Source organism: Artibeus jamaicensis, unplaced genomic scaffold (assembly GCF_021234435.1).
Source record: "Artibeus jamaicensis isolate MK-2021 breed Jamaican fruit bat unplaced genomic scaffold, CSHL_Jam_final contig_3290, whole genome shotgun sequence".
Taxonomy (NCBI): domain Eukaryota; kingdom Metazoa; phylum Chordata; class Mammalia; order Chiroptera; family Phyllostomidae; genus Artibeus; species Artibeus jamaicensis.
The window spans coordinates 557,804-573,430 of NW_026521779.1; the positions used below are offsets into that span (position 1 = coordinate 557,804).

The 15,627-nt window shown below is 57.3% G+C and overlaps 2 protein-coding genes and 1 long non-coding RNA gene across 5 annotated transcripts; 1 reads left to right on the plus strand and 2 right to left on the minus strand.

The window, feature by feature from the left end:
* The first annotated feature begins 924 nt into the window (after positions 1 to 924).
* On the plus strand, positions 925 to 3,842 carry SAMD1 (sterile alpha motif domain containing 1). The gene is made up of 5 exons (XM_037145810.2): positions 925 to 1,930; positions 2,348 to 2,642; positions 2,732 to 2,828; positions 2,926 to 3,037; positions 3,143 to 3,842. Exons 1-5 carry the CDS (start codon positions 986 to 988, stop codon positions 3,299 to 3,301), a joined length of 1,608 nt encoding a protein of 535 aa, XP_037001705.2. The 5' UTR covers positions 925 to 985; the 3' UTR covers positions 3,302 to 3,842.
* A 1,082-nt stretch (positions 3,843 to 4,924) lies between these two features.
* Positions 4,925 to 8,490, minus strand: LOC119049514 (uncharacterized). Its single transcript, XR_005082529.2, has 3 exons — positions 8,024 to 8,490; positions 6,672 to 6,829; positions 4,925 to 6,576 (listed from the first exon to the last, which is right to left on the minus strand). It is a non-coding gene; the product is annotated as an uncharacterized LOC119049514 (long non-coding RNA).
* A 3,298-nt stretch (positions 8,491 to 11,788) lies between these two features.
* MISP3 (MISP family member 3) lies at positions 11,789 to 15,627 on the minus strand. Of its 3 annotated transcripts, none has more exons than XM_037145855.2 (4): positions 15,454 to 15,627; positions 12,929 to 13,508; positions 12,372 to 12,445; positions 11,789 to 12,141 (listed from the first exon to the last, which is right to left on the minus strand). In XM_037145855.2, the coding sequence occupies exons 2-4, from the start codon at positions 13,476 to 13,478 to the stop codon at positions 12,124 to 12,126; spliced, it is 642 nt and encodes a 213-aa protein (XP_037001750.1). In that variant the 5' UTR covers positions 13,479 to 13,508; positions 15,454 to 15,627; the 3' UTR covers positions 11,789 to 12,123. The 3 variants fall into 3 exon arrangements, with proteins under 3 accessions (XP_037001750.1, XP_037001751.1, XP_037001753.1); XM_037145856.2 differs by lacking the exon at positions 15,454 to 15,627 and adding an exon at positions 14,579 to 14,713; XM_037145858.2 differs by lacking the exons at positions 11,789 to 12,141; positions 12,372 to 12,445; positions 15,454 to 15,627 and adding an exon at positions 12,452 to 12,578 and having other exon boundaries at positions 12,929 to 14,542.

The following is a 15,627-nucleotide window of genomic DNA, read 5'->3' on the forward strand; positions in this document are numbered from 1 at the left end:
CTCCAAGGAGACTCTGGGGCTGGCGCGCTGGAAGGCAGAGCTGTGGGAAGGGGGGCAACCCGGGTTGGGAGCGGTCAGGGTGGAAAAGACGGTGCGCGTCCCCTGCCCCGCCTTTTCAACCCTAGGGCCACCGAGGTGGCTGCGACCCGAGGGTTCCCGCAGCACCGAACAAGCACAGCAGCTCGACCTGCGAGCGGCAAATTCCCGGTAAGTGCGGTCCCGAGAGCGGAGCGCGCCTGGGAGGCGTGGAGATGGGGGCTGGGCGCCGGGGACGTCTGGGTCCCGCGCCCAATGGCTGGAGGGCGGCCGAGAGCCGCCCGTCCGCCCAGCCCGTCCCCTCTCCCCTCCCCCTCCCCCAGCGCTCCCTTCCCCCTCCCCCGCCCGCCGCTTTCCCCCGCCCCCGCCCCGGCGCCAACTCCGCGGCGCCTCCTTAAAAAGCGCGCGGGAGTTGTAAGGGGGGGGGGTCGGTGCGAGCTGGAGTGAGCTAGAGCGCAGGGTAAAGGGGGCGGGCGGGGGGCCCGGGCTCCACCTTAAAAGCGGGCGCGTGGGGGTGGGAGGGAGGAAGGCGGGCGGCGGGGCGGAGGGAGGGAGGGAAGGAAGGGGGGCCGGAGTGTCCCGGGCGCAGGGCGCGCGTGCGGCGGCGGCGGGGAGGGGCCGGCCGCGCCGCGCTCCCCTCCTCCCTCCTCGCATCCCCGGCCCCGCGCGCGCCCAGCAGAAGCGGGTCTGTGTGTGCGTGCGTGCGAGTGAGTGAGTGTGTGCATTTTTTTCTCTCTTTTCTTTCTCTCTCACTGTTTTCTATCTCTCTCTCTCTCTTTTTTTTTTTTTTGCAAAGAAACAGCAGCGCCGCCGCCGCTCCGCCGAGGCGCTGCGCCCCCGGGGGGGAGGAGGAGGAGGCGGGCAGCGGCGGAGGGAGGGGAGGTGGGGAGGGGGGCGCCGCGCTGGGAGGGAGGCAGCGCGCACGGTGCAGCCGGGCCGGGCGGGAGGCATGGCGGGGCCCCCGGCCCTACCCCCGCCGGAGACGGCGGCGGCCGCCACCACGGCGGCCGCTGCCTCGTCGTCCGCTGCTTCTCCGCACTACCAAGAGTGGATCCTGGACACCATCGACTCGCTGCGCTCGCGCAAGGCGCGGCCGGACCTGGAGCGCATCTGCCGGATGGTGCGGCGGCGGCACGGCCCGGAGCCGGAGCGCACGCGCGCCGAGCTCGAGAAACTGATCCAGCAGCGCGCCGTGCTCCGGGTCAGCTACAAGGGGAGCATCTCGTACCGCAACGCGGCGCGCGTCCAGCCGCCCCGGCGCGGAGCCACCCCGCCGGCTCCACCGCGCGCCCCCCGTGGGGGCCCAGCCACCGCCGCGCCGCCGCCCACGCCCGCCCCGCCGCCGCCGCCACCCGCGCCCGTCGCCGCCCCCGCCGCCCCGGCCCGGGCGCCCCGCGCGGCGGCCGCGGCCGCTGCCGCCACAGCGCCCCCCTCGCCCGGCCCCGTGCAGCCGGGCCCCCGCGCGCAGCGGGCCGCGCCCCTGGCCGCGCCGCCGCCCGCGCCTGCCGCTCCTCTGGCAGTGGCGCCTCCGACCGGCCCGCGTCGCGCTCCCCCTCCCGCCGTCGCCGCCCGGGAGCCTCCGCTGCCGCCGCCGCCACAGCCGCCGGCGCCGCCACAGCAGCAGCAGCAGCCGCCGCCGCAGCCACAGCAGCCGCCGGAGGGGGGCGCGGCGCGGGCTGGCGGCCCTGCGCGGCCCGTGAGCCTGCGGGAAGTCGTGCGCTACCTCGGGGGCAGCGGCGGTGCGGGCGGCCGCTTGACCCGTGGCCGCGTGCAGGAGGAGGCGGCCGCACGAGTCCGCCTGGAGCGCACCCGCCTCGGAGCGCCCGCGCTGTCCCGCGGGGAGAGGCCCGGACGGGCGCCGCCGGCCGCCAGCGCCCGAGCGTCTCGAAGCAAGGTGAGCGCGCTGGGTAGGGAGGGCGCCGCGCGGTGGGCAGGTGCGGCCGAAGTTGGTGGCAGGGGCGCGAGTCCCGGGAGGAACCGGGCAGCTTGGGTTTTTGCGCTTTTTCCCTGTGGGCTTGGTGCGTAAGTGACCTTGGTAAGTGACTTAATCTTTTTGAGCCTCAGTTTCCTCTTGTTTAAAACGCGACTTAGCATCAGTAGCGACCTCTTGGGGTTGTTGATCGAGTTTAGTGAGGTTTGACTACTGGGGGTTTTATTAACACAGAGGTTGGCGCGGAGTGAATGTGTAAAAGTTAATTTGCCTTGATATTAAAGGTGGCCCTTAGGTACAGCACTCTGTCCAGGATCTCAGGGACTGGGTCCAGGGCCAGAATAGCTATTTAACCTTTTGGGTCTTTCTCCCTGGCACCAGAGAGGTGGAGAAGAGCGACTGCTTGAAAAGGAAGAAGAGGAAGATGATGATGAAGACGAAGATGATGAAGACAATGTGTCTGAGGGCTCCGAGGTACCTGAGAGTGACCGTCCTGCAGGTGCCCAGCACCACCAGCTTAATGGCGAGCGGGGGCCTCAGAGTGCCAAGGAGAGGGTCAAAGAGTGGACACCCTGTGGACCCCACCAGGGCCAGGATGAAGGGCGGGGACCAGCACCAGGCAGTGGCACCCGCCAGGTGTTCTCCATGGCAGCCTTGAATAAGGAAGGGGGATCAGGTAAGACTCCTCTGGGTAGGGAAGGGTGCCTGGTGAGGTGAAACCAAGCCCCAAGAAAAAACGACAGGCAGATGCTTTTTCTTTCTTAGTCTCTGCTGCCACTGGACCAGATTCCCCATCCCCTGTGCCTTTGCCCCCAGGAAAACCAGCCCTGCCTGGGGTGGATGGGACCCCCTTTGGCTGTCCGTAAGTTGGGGTGTTTGAAACATGAGGGTGGTGCCCAGGTGGTGTGGCAGAACCAGAGGAACATCACTGCTCACTGGTTCCCTCTGCTCCAACACAGTTCTGGGCGTAAAGAGAAGCCAGCTGACCCCGTAGAGTGGACAGTGATGGATGTGGTAGAATATTTCACAGAGGCAGGCTTCCCTGAGCAGGCAACGGCTTTCCAAGAACAGGTGAGTCCCCAACCCCGGACTTTCCCTCCATCCCAAGGCCTTAGTGGGGGTCTGCTATAAAATTGAACTCTCGTCTCTCTCTCTCTCTCTTTCTCTCGTGCCCAGGAAATTGATGGCAAGTCTCTTCTGCTCATGCAGCGGACAGATGTGCTAACTGGTCTGTCCATCCGCCTTGGCCCAGCACTGAAAATCTATGAGCATCACATCAAGGTGCTCCAGCAAGGCCACTTTGAGGATGATGACCCTGATGGCTTTCTAGGCTGAGTGCCCAGCCTCGCCCTTGTCCTTACCCATTCCAGCCCCATCTCACCCAAGACCCCCAGCGTCCAGGAGTTGGACCAGGGACACTCAGTTTTCATAACAGATTCCAATGAGGGGGCACTCTTCCCTACTCATCTCTTCCCAGTGTGTCCCCAACACACACATCTGGCCTCCAGTACATCCCACTCTGTGTAACGGAGGAGTGTGGGATGGGACAGGGCCTGCTCATTTCACCCCAGGAGGCTAACCCTTACCCCAAGCCTAGGACATTTTGGGGGGAAAAATGGGGGCCTAGATCTTCAGTTCAGCCAGATGTTTCCTATATAAATGATTTGTTCTGCCTGTTCATTTTGGTGGGTGGTCTTTCCTCCCTCCCCCACCAACCAGGCCCCTTCTTAGTCTGTCCCCAGCCTCCATCCCCTAGGAAAAGCTGGGGTGGGGTCTGTGGGTCTTCCCTACTCCTCCCCTTTCTGTTAGTTCTTGCTCCAGCTGGCTGTCTTGCTTTTTAATATTGCACCTAAGGTTTTCTAAATAAAGTTTAAAAAAAAAAAGACCAGGAGTCCCTTTTTATGAATGGAGTGGGGGAGGGGCATTGAAGAGCCACACCAGCCTCTGGAGAGAGTTGGATTAGGACTGAGTTGTTCCTGGAGGAAGACAGTGAATGGGGCTGCCTCACAGCCAGCTATAATAGTGACTGCTCTAGGAGGACAGGAATATTTGGTTCGTTCTGTGATCTCCCCACCCAGAACAGTGTCAAGGCACAGTAGGTGCTCAAATGTTTGAGGGACTAGCAGTTAACCCGGCTTACATATTCTCTGCTGTCTCTGTGGCCCCATGAGGCAGAGCGTGTAAAAACCCACTTTATAGACAAGGCACCTGGCTCCCTCCAGCAGAGATACTTGCTGAGGGTCACACAGGGTGGGATGGAACACCTGTGGGCACTTTATCCAGTCTTTATAATTAATGTATTTTAGGCTTCACATGTCTATATCTAACAGCCTTTTCATGCTACAACTGTGGGAGCAGGGGTCAGTTCTGGATCCATGGCAGGATCCCCAAGCTTACAAGATCCTCTATAAAAGGAACAAGGCAGCCCTGGCTTGGTTTGGCTTTGCTCTACAAAGCAAAACGCCCTGGGTTTGATTCCTGGTCAGGATACATCCCTGGGTTGCAGGTTCGGTCCCCTGTTGGGGTACATATGAAAGATTATTTCTCACATCTATGTTTCTCTCCCTCCCTCCCCCTCTCTAAAAGTAAATTTTTTTAAATATATCGAAATAAAATAGGAAGAGATCGGTATCAAATGAGATCATGGAATGGGAAATTTTTTCCAAGTGAACAGTTTTATTAGTAATAGTAACAGCTACTACATTATAAGTCCCTACTTAAGTTCTTACGTGGTTTTTCTCAACTCCGTTAGTTTTTAAAATACAGATTCCGGGTCCCGGAGTCAGAGGCTCTGCGGGTGGTGGGAGGATGTCTACCTTTATATTCCTGCGCCCCAGGGTTTGGAAGCGCTGTAGAGACACCCCTTCCTCAGGAAACCGCCTCGAAGAAAAAGGCGTTGGCCTTCGGACGACACCCCCAGGACATGGCCGGCCGCGTCAGTGCCGGCCCAGGTTGCCCCCGCGCCCGCGCCTCCACCCCCACCCGGCCGCCCGCCGCCCTCCGTTTGATTGCTTGAGCGCGCGCCCAAGCGGACCCGAGCAGACCCGAGCTGCCCCGAGCTGCCCCGAGCGCCCCTCCTGCGTGTTGAAATTCAAACGAGGCGAACTCCCTCCGCGCGCGGCTCGGCGCCGGAGGAGAGGTTGAAGCTGGGGTGAGGTGGACTGGGCCGTGCTCCCAGCCCGGGCGAGTAAGAGGTTCCCGGGGCGGGGTCGAACCCTCGGCCAACCAAGGCGGTGGGGATTTAAAGAGCTCCGATCCCTTCCTCCAGCCCCACGATGGCTACGGAGGAGTGGTTCGTGGGGCCGCTCCCTGCGGGCACTGGGGAAACACCGCCCTCAGACGGCTTGGAACCTGGGGCACAGCCCTGCGAAGACCCCTTGTGGTCGATGCCCCCTGACCAACCTGGGGATGCAGCCCAGGAGGAACCAGAGGACTTTCAGGGGCAGCTGCCCAAGGCCTCCTCCCCTTCTACCCCTTCCCCGGAGCCTCTGGCCCTGGACCCTGGGCCCACACCTCGCCTACCCTTGGACACCATGTTCAGCCCCATCACCGAGCAGCTGCGCTACCTGCTCAAGAAGGCGGATGATTTCCAAAGCTTCTTGCTCTACAGGTGTTGCTGGACAGGGTCCCAGGATCCCCGTGGATACAGACAGAGGGGAGGATGATTGGATAAGCAGGGGGAACACACCAGAGTCGCAAACTTAAAAGCCATTAGGAGCCAGAGATAATGAATGAAGTTGGCTGATTAGAAATCCAGTTTGAAAGAATGATGCGAGATGTGTACCATTTGGGGTTAGGGAGTGTCTGATATTATGTGGGCACCAGGTTGCCAAATCTCTAGGACTTTTTCTCAGCTTTTAATTGATGGCTTAGGTTTTGGACCCTGAGCAGGCTAAATAAAAGCTATCTGAGCCAGATTTGGCCAGCTGGCTACCAGTTTGAGACCCCAAAGAAGACTTGTCATTCCCAGCCCCTGGAAAAAGGGACTGGTTCTGGGAGGCTGTTTAAACCCTAGGTTTCTGGGCTCCACACTGCCAAGAATTTCAAGTCAAAAATCAGTTATGGGATTCAGGTGTCAGCTTGCTAACAAGTGTTTCAAATACTTGTGATGCAGTCTGTCCTGGAAGATGCTCTGACAAAGGCCTGTCGCTGGGGGGTGGGAGCATTGTAACAGAGGTCCAGATCAGGGACAAAGGTGGAGGGTGAATAGAATGGGAGAAACGAGGGGGGATGAGGGACCCTAAATGAAGGTCCTCTTCTCCCTTTAGCAGGGACCGAGTTCAGAAGGAACAGCTGGCAAAGGCCATGCCCACCTTCTTAAAGATGTGTGAGCCCTACTTTCTGTACCTGGAAGCAGCTGCACGGAGTGTGCCCCCCATCTATGGAGGCTTGCAGGAGCTGGTTCGAAAGGGGGTGTGTGGGGCCATTTTCTTAGACCCCATGCCCCTTTTTTTCATCTCTCAGGCTGGTGGTGGGGGAGGAGGTACTCCCGGCAGGTCAGCTAATCTTAAGATGTCCCCTCTTCCATGCAGCTGTTGGAGATCTCCCAACAGCTGACCCTGCGCCTGGAACAGCTGGTGCTCATGTATGCCTCCTTTGGGTTTGTGGACCTGGAGGAGACAGAGCCCCTAAGGTAAAAGGGTGGGAGACTGGGATTGGTGGGAGGTAGAGGGGTCCACGGCACAAGAAAGGGGTCCTTTCTTACTCTCCCATCTCCTGCTAGCATCTCCTGCTTCTTCTGCGGGAGGTTCTCCATCAGTCCTTCCCAGGAGGTGTCCATCTTCAGATACTGTGCCCCTGCTGCCTACACCGCCAGCCGCTTTCCCCGGTATCTCTATAAGAAGATGCGTTGGAACCTGGAAACTACCCCAGAGCCAAGCAGCCAGGGGCAAGATTCCCATGTGGATTAGTGAGTCTGCTTACCAGAACCAAAGTCCCCACCCCCTTTATAGAGTGCCAGTGTGGGCCACTGAACGAACAACCATCATCAAGGTGTGGAAAATCATGCAGGAAACCAAGGACCTTTGAAAGGCCAACCTCACCTTTTTTTTTTTTTTTTAAGATTTTATTTATTTATCTTTAGAGGGGAAGGGGAGAAGGAGAGAGGGAGAGAAACATCAATGTATGGTTGCCTTTCATGCATCCCCTGCTGGGAACTGGCCTGCAGGGAACCAGCCTGCAACCCTGGTATGTGCCCTGACTGGGAATCGAACCGCAATTGTCTGGTTCGCAGGCCCGCCCTCAACCCACTGAGCTACACCAGCCAGGGCCCCCAACCTCACCTTTTAAAAAAATTCATCCCCCAATCAAAAATAAAAGTCCTCATCTTAAAAATAGTCTGGCAGGGAGAAAGGGCCCCAGTATTGAGTCACACACCCCTAAAACTTGAAGCAACTTCTGATGAATTTCTACCTTACCTCCAAAATTAAAGCCCTAAACAGAAGAAACTAGGAAACTGCTTACTCTTAATCACTGTCTCTCCCCCCGCCCCCCCCCCCCCCCCCGCCCCAGCTATTTCCTGTGCTATCGAGATACATGGGAAGACACGGGCAAAAGTCCGGCCAATTCATGCCTCCAGATTCAGAAGCTGTGGTCTATCGGCCGATGGGTGCCCCTAGGACCAGCCGAAGATGACCTTTATTCCTGGTAGGAGCTAGGGTGATGGTAAGGCTGGTGTGGGCTCTGGAGGGTAGGGCAGAACCCCACCAAAAACCATCTACCTCCCCAACATTGTTAACCTTGGTAATAAAGATAGCATTTTATTGTGCCCTGAAAAACTTATTGAGGTCTATACTTATTAGCCCCATTTTACAAAGAAACAGGTGCTCAGGGAGGTTGTTGCCTGCCCAAGGACACACAACTAGCTAGCTGAGTGATTGCCCAGGTCAGGGATAAAGTAGTTCAGCCTCCCAGAGCTATTACCCCTCTAGGTTTCTCATCAACAGAGAAACCACCTTCCCCCAGAATTCTTCCCACCCCTGGCTGAAACAAAGCCTCTTTCAGCTACAGCCTCTCTCACTGGAGGGGAGAGGCTCCCGAGAAGCAGGAGGCACTCACGTCCAGACTTGTCTGTCCCCGGCCCCCAGGATTGTGTGTCCGCAGCCTCCTGGAGACTACCAGCAGCTGCTGACCATCGGCTTCGAGGAGCCGTCGCACATGCTAGCCACCGACCTGCTGGTGCAAATCCTCACGGGCCAGGCAGGCCCCGCCAGGCCCCCAAGCACGGCTGGCCCCACAGCATGGGCAGCTCAGGGGTCTTGAACCTGAGAGAGGGTGGGAGCTGGAGCTTGACAGTTCCAAACTCCAGGAGAAGAGGCAGGAAGGGGCTCACTCGTTCTTCAAGTGCAGCTCGGCTTCACCTTTTAAGGAGCCAGGCCAAGCTGCTCTGTTCGCACAGGGTCTGGCTTGGCCGTGGGCCCTGTGTGCGGACGCACTAGTTTCGTATTAAATAAAAGAAAGAAAAGAGGTCACAGACTCAGCGTCCGCTCGGAGCACCGCGCCCCTCCTCCAGGGGAGATGAAGTCCCGCCCACTCATGCCATCTTCTGGGAAATGTAGTTTTTGGGAATAAAACACTGTTCGGTGGACCCGCGGGCAGGAGCTTTGAGCATGCGCAAAGCGTACGTGAAGCAAAACGGGAAGCATTGGTGCCTGTCAACAACCGGAACCCAGAAAACCGCAAGTTTCGGATAGCAGGAATATTCAACGTCCGTCCGGAACGGGGGTTTGCGGGGGTGGGGTGAAGGGACCCTCCAGAGTCACGCCCACTCGCATATTTTAACCCGGAAGTGATTTCTTAGTACCGTAAAAGACCGTATTTCCTGAAGTGCCCCAGGGTAAGGTCCCTTAATCGGTTCCCTAAGAGCCAAGGTCAGACCTTCCTCTTCAAGACTTTGGGGTCTTGGACCGGGGCAGGTCGCCGTACCCCGTAGTGTGGGATGGGGAGCAGGTGGGATGGGAGAGCTGCAAAGAACTACTACTTTGGATCTCCAAAGCCTCACCCCAGGTTTGAACTGGAGGGGAGACCCGAGTTGAGACACTTGAACTCACCTGTCCAAAGCTACGGCGAGCAAGTAGGGGAGCCTGGACTTGAGCTGGGTCCTCTGATCACAACTGGTCCCTTGTGAGGTGAGGGGTGTCCTTCCTGGCCTTCTGTCACTCAGCTGCAAGTTGTGCCCTTTAAACTAAGGAATGCCTTTTGGTCTCCCGCATATCCGCATTTTCAGAGTCGGAGGAGAGACTAAGAGCCCTGCTTTTAGGCTTGGAGCAAAACACTCGCTTACCTAATAGTCCCTGGCACATAGTATTATCATAAGCCCCAGTTTACAGAAGACACGAACGGATGTGAGGGGTGAGTGAATCAGGATTGGACACCCAGACCCTTGTTTTGAGGGAGAGGGGTCTTTTGGTGACAACTTCTGACTGTATCAAGGATGTTTTTGTCCACAACCCAAGTGTAAATGAATTCAAGGGGGTTCTGAAGCTCCATAATACTGATTTGAGGTGTCCCCTATGAGATTTCTCTTAGCTGTAAAAGTCTATAGTCTAGCCCGGTTCAATAGAAATAGTGTAAAGTGTGAGTCATGTAATTTCAAATGTTCTAATAGTCACATTAAAAAAGGGGGTCAGATTAGTCTTAGTGATATTTTTTTAATATTTTTATTAATTATGCCATAGGATTTTTTTTTTAAGATTTTATTTATTTATCTTTAGAGGGGAAGGGAAGGAGAGAGGGAGAGAAACATCAATGTATGGTTGCCCTTCCTGGGTCCCCTGCTGGGAACTGGCCTGCAACCCAGGCATGTGCCCTGACTGGGAATCGAACCGCGATTGTCTGGTTCGCAGGCCCGTGCTCAATCCACTGAGCTACACCAGCCAGGGCTCTTAGTGATATTTTTATTTAACCCAATATCTCCAAAATATTTCAACATATAATCAGTGTAATAAATTATTAATGAGATATCCCCCTTTTTTGGTACCGAGCCTCTGAAATCTGGTATTTTACACTTACAGTACCTCTCAATTCAGGTTAGTCACTCACAGCTTTAGACTGTCTCCCTTAAGGCAAGTCCACAGGCCACTTAAGACTAAAGGTTTCCAGTAGGTGACGGCAGTACTGGGAGAGGAAGGAAACAGGCTTGACTTCCTGGGTCCTGTCTACACCCATGATTCTCCAACTTTAGTGTCACTGAGAATCACACGGAGGTTTTGATCATTAAGTCTGGAACAGGGCCCAAGAAGGTGTGTTTTTAACAAGTTCCTAAGCAGTGCTGGTGCCACTGGTCCAAGCAGCACACTGAGAACTGCTCGCCTACATCTACAGCATGGCTCTCAAACTTGACTCCATGTTAGAAGCACCTGGGAAGCTTTACTGATGCCAAGACTTCCCTTAGATTCTGATTTACTTGGCATAAGCATTCCTCAGGTGCTTTTAAACTGCAGGAAAGTTCAGGAAAGCAGGTCTGCACTTAAGCCACCCTGTCAACTCTTTACATGCTTAGTTCTTGGCTGTCCTACGAGGAATTAAGAACTGGATCTGGGTGTTTCCATTTCCACCTTGACAGTGCTGACTTTCCTGCCTTTCTCTCCAGTCCTCCCAGAGTCAAGGTCAAGTATATGGTCAGTGTGCTGACGATGGGGTTGAATGGTGGGCTGAGCTGCTGTTGGGGTGCAATGCTGTATCAGCAAGCATTCTTCTATCCTTCATTAGCCATTTGTTGTCCTATGCAGGTTCCAGCCTGTTGCTGGACCCAGGGTATACAAAGTTGGACAAATCCAAGAGTTTAAACAATGATTCTAAAGTGTTTCCTGGGTCTCACTGCACCTCTAAGAAGCTGGTGTACTAAAACCACAGAATAGCCCTGGCTGGCATAGCTCAGTGGATTGGGTGCGGGCCTGTGAACCAGAGTATCGCGGTTCGATTCCCAGTCAGGGCACATGCCTGGGTTGCAGGCCAGTTCCCAGCAGGGGACACATGAGAGGCAACCATACATTGATATTTCTCTCCTACTCTTTCTCCTTCCCTTCCCCTCTCTCGAAAAAATAAATAAAATATTTTTTAAAAAACCACAGAATATAACTGCAGAGATACAATTTTACAACTCGGGATGTTCACAGAATGTCTTGAGACAGAGAATTAAGGAGAGTCTGCTAATAGACAACCACAAGTCCTATTGCAGACAGGTGTTGCTTGCTGCCTCCTCTTGCACCCCCCTCCATTTTAAGTTTTCTAAATAGTCACAATTATTTAAAGTTTAGTAGATTTATTTTAGAAAGCTCTGGCACCACTTAACTCATAACTCACTCATTGGTAGCACTGCTAATATGGAGGAACACTTACCTGCCCATTAAAAGGAGGCATTTGTTTTCAAGCACACCTCATCTCTCTCCTCAGTATTTGCTTGGGGCTGTGGGCATATGAGGTTTGCAATCACTGGGCAGATTATAAATGGCCTTGTGTGCCCTTCTAAGGAGTTTTTGTGTGTGTTTTGTTTTAGCTATTGTTTACAACCTAGGGGCAGGAACAACCCCTTGTCACCTCTGTTTAGCCTGCGCCCAGCGCGGGGCACTACGTTGGCACCAATAAATATTGACGAAGTCTGGAAACGTGGGCCTGAAGTCATTGATCTAAACGCCTCAGTTTGCACCAGCGCCGCCAGGGGGCATTAGGACCCAGGCAGGGCCGGGGGAGACCCGCAGCCCCGGAACAGAGCGTTAAGGGCACTTTCTGCTTTCCGTCGGCGCATCCTACGGTTTTCTCCTCCGCTTTTTGCGCTCCTACCCTACCCCAATTCAAGAGGACCCAAAAGAAAACAGCCCGCACTGCCCAGAAGGAAGAAAGTTTATTGAGGAGTGGGGACAGCTGAAGCGGTAACCCCGGTCCTCTAACAGTCAAGGCCGGAGGTAGAGGCTAGCTTGGTTTGCAGTTAGGTGGAGAAGGGCTGGGCAGTTTCACTGGCTGGTGGGGAATAACAGTTTTATAGAGAAACTGGTCAATTTCACAAAGTCAAGTTAACGATGGGCTGGTAGCGTTCATCTTCCCCGGTGCAGACCTCTGGCCCCTCTCCAGGACTTCTGCTTATCCAGAGGGCACTCCCGGGTGCCCCGTCCTCTGACGGGCATGTTACTTCCGGCCGGGGACCCCAGCCCGCTCTAACCTCAAGGCTTCCGCTCCTCCTGGGAAGAGGGAGTCAGTTGGCGTAGGGTGGGGCGGTTTGGGCCCCAAGACCACCGCCTCATCACCCCTGGGCGGCGCCTGGCACTTTGTGTGTTAGCCCAGACTGACTTCCCCCAGGCGCGGGGATGCACTTTCCCTGCCCCAACGTCCTGGCGCCTGGGGGCCATGTGTTTGTAGGGGGGAGGGGTGGCGACAAGCGCCTGAGGTAAGAGGGAAATGGGGGTCCCACCTGCTCCAGGCCGTTCTCCGAAGCCTTTCTGCGGGGAGGCCAGATCACCGCCAGCTTTCCATCGCCCCTGATCGCTGCGGAGAAAAGACACTGCCGAGGTCTTTCCTCCTCTCACCAGCTAGAGGTGCCCAGGACAAAGGAAGCCAGCCGCACCTCTTAAACACACACAGGCATTCACCCCGACGCTTCCCCCAGGAAGCCTCCATTCTGCGGGAGGAAGCAAGCAACCCAGAGTAGGGAGGTAGAAACTCGAAAATTCAGACGATGCAGGAGTCGCGGAATCTAGGCAGAGTTCCCTGAGACCCAACAAAAAGAAAGACATCTGGATCCTCCCTTCCTTTATCCCGAACCGAGCTCAGGTGTATCTGGGAGTTGACCACTCCGAGTGGCGAGTGGAAAAGAGTGGGCAGCCCAGAAGGGGGTGAACAGAGAACGGAAAATTGAGAGGGAGTACCAGGTATCTGGGAACCAGGGGGAAACCCCAGTGGGCCAGAGAAGGGCCACTGTTGTGGGAAGTCGGGGAGGGGGACCCCTGCGTCCAGGCACGGGTGGCTTACCCATTAGGCTCGGCGCGGGCTCCTTGATTTCCGCGGTGCCATAGACGCTAAGCCTCTGGCGCTGCAGCTCCAGCTCGCGCTCCTGTGCTTCGCGCACCTCCAGTTCCAGCAGTGATGGCGCGATGGGCGGCGGGGCGCGGGCCAGCACCGGACACCGGCCCTGCACAGCCGAAAGCGGCCGGCCTCCGTGCTCCAGCAGCCGCTGCGGCCCCGGCGAGACGCCGCACTCACCAGCGGCCTCGAAGAAGCGCTTGAGCTCGTCCAGCGGCTGCGGAGGCTGCCGAGCTGGCGGCTCTGGGGTCGCGGGGCGCGCCAGCGCCGCCTGCCGGTGGGCCTCCCGCTCGATGTCTCGCTGCATCTGCGCGCCCGCCCGCGCGCGCTCCAAAGCACGCGGGAGCGCGGTGCCCGGACCTGGAAGGCTGAGCACCGGCCTCAAACGCAGCTCGACGAGTTCGCGGCCTGCGCGACCTGGGCTCAGGCCCCGGCTTCGGCGCAGGCTCTCCTCGCGTTCGCAGCTGCGGCGGATTTCGCGTTCGATGGGCGTCTCCATGAGCAGCTATTCTGGGACTGTTGGAGAGGTCTCAGGGAACAGAGGAAAACGTTGCTGGGGGGCTTCTAGGTCTCCCCCGGAGAAGGAAGTCTAGGGATCTTGAAAGGGGAACTTCCCGGGACCCGGGCGCTTCGCGTTTCAAATGGCTTGGGGTCGCCTCTGCCTGGCCCAGGAGTCTCAAAGCTCCCAGGTGGGCACGGCTCTGAGAGCTCTGCGCCTTGCCCCGCTAATGGCTCCAGCACTTTGCTCTCTTGCTTGTGGGTCTCTGCGTCCTGCTATGCAGAGAACACGGGTCCCTCGCCGCCTGTCCTGAGGACCTAGGTTACCTGCCCTGCGACACGCCCAGGGACTTCACCGTCTGCCCCCGGGGTCTCTGGGCCCGGCTCTTCGGGCGACCCCAGGGCTCCACTCCCCGGCCCCGGAGCCTTGGTGTCCGGGGTTGAGAGCAGCTCGAAAGTCTGAGTTTCTAGCGCTGGAGTTTTGATGGCCACAGCTGGGACACAGGGCACCTGTGGCCCCAGTCGCTGCCCACGAGTTCCAGGGCGTCGCCCTCACCGGCTGTGTCTCTGACCCAACCCCTGGCCTCTTAGAACGGCCCTCCGGGGCAGGGCCCGGCACCACCCCCTGCACCTGCCCGGAGGACTCGGGCTCCGCCCCGGCCACGCCCTCGGGGCGAGCGCGCCTCCGCTGGGCACCGGATTTTGTCCACCGGCGTGTTTCGGGTCAGCTGAGGGCACCGGACTTTCCTAGACTCGGTCCACTGGTGGGGCCAGGCTGGGGGCCGACTCACACGCAGGGCTCCACCCTGCGTGGCACCTTTCATCCCCATGTCCCTGGTATTGCCAGGGACACCTTTTCATCCCCATGTCCCTGGTATTGCCAGGAGGCGTAGCCCCAGCCACGAGCCGGGCTGGGCTTCTGAGCCACAGGTCCTCCGGTAGGGGTATCCCCGGAAGACAGCGTTCTGGGGCTTTGCCAGTCCCGCCCAGCGGGTACCAGAAGGCAGCGACGCCCCGGCCTCTAGGCTGTCCATCCACTTTCCACCCCTGCGGCACACAGCTCGGGCTGGAGGGGGCGCCTGAAGCATTGACGCCAAGTACCTGGGCTCAGCGAAGATCCCCAGCGGTAGCCTCGGCTCTGGCCAAGTGCAGAGGTCGCTTTGACCCTCTCCCGGAAAAGTCCGTGAGGTGTTCTCGACCAAGTGCACGCCCAGATTAAGGGAAGAGAGAAGAACAGATCCAGTGCACCCAGGGTTCAGTGGAGTGACTGTGTTATTTAGAAAAGCGGTCACCTTGGGCTGAGGCAGGTGGGAAGGCCCAGAGAGGGATCCAGGCTTGCAGAAGATAGCAGCTCCCTGCAGTTGGGGCCAGATCCTGGCCCTCCCCCTGAGAGACCCACCCCCAGGGACATTGTCCATTGTCCTCCCCCAGGCTTTCTCCAAATCTCCCTACTGCCCCTGACCATTCTAGGGCGATTGGGAAGAAAGCTATAATTACCTAGAGAAGGTGGTGGGGCTATACAGCCTCAGAAACCCTCAGTAATCCAATTTGCTGACCATTTCTCCCCCCAATTCTCTGCCTACTCTGGTGACTACCCTCTCTTTCCACCCTCTCATTCAGCAATCTACTGGGTCTCACCAACTGCTGATCTCTTCCCTCTGACCATCTGACTGCCTTCCTCCCTCTGATCCCACTGACTCAGCTGGAATCAAGCTGGGTTCATTCCACCCATAACCTGAGCAGAGCTGTATTTCTGGGAAAAGATGTTTCTTTAGTGGCCTTTCCACTTTATTACCTCCGGCTCTCCTCTGGTCATGGTAACCCCGTTCTTGGTCCCACCACCCCACTGACCCTTCTCCATCCAAGGACCCTGATGACCTTCATTTGTCAGACCCAGCCACTGGCTCCCCTCTAACTTTCTCTCCGTTAGCTCCTTGGTCTCCAGGGACACCACCTTCTCCCAGTTTTCCTCCTACCTCCAGAGCACCCCTTTTCAGACTTCCGTTCACCTGTACCAGCAGGCTTTCTTCCCCTCTGGCTTCCACTGGGGTTGGCTGATAGGGGAGAGGAGAGTGAGGTCGCATGTTTATCCCATGTACCCTCAGTTGGATGCAGTTGGCTGTGTCCCTCCACTGTAGGTAGAAGCTCTG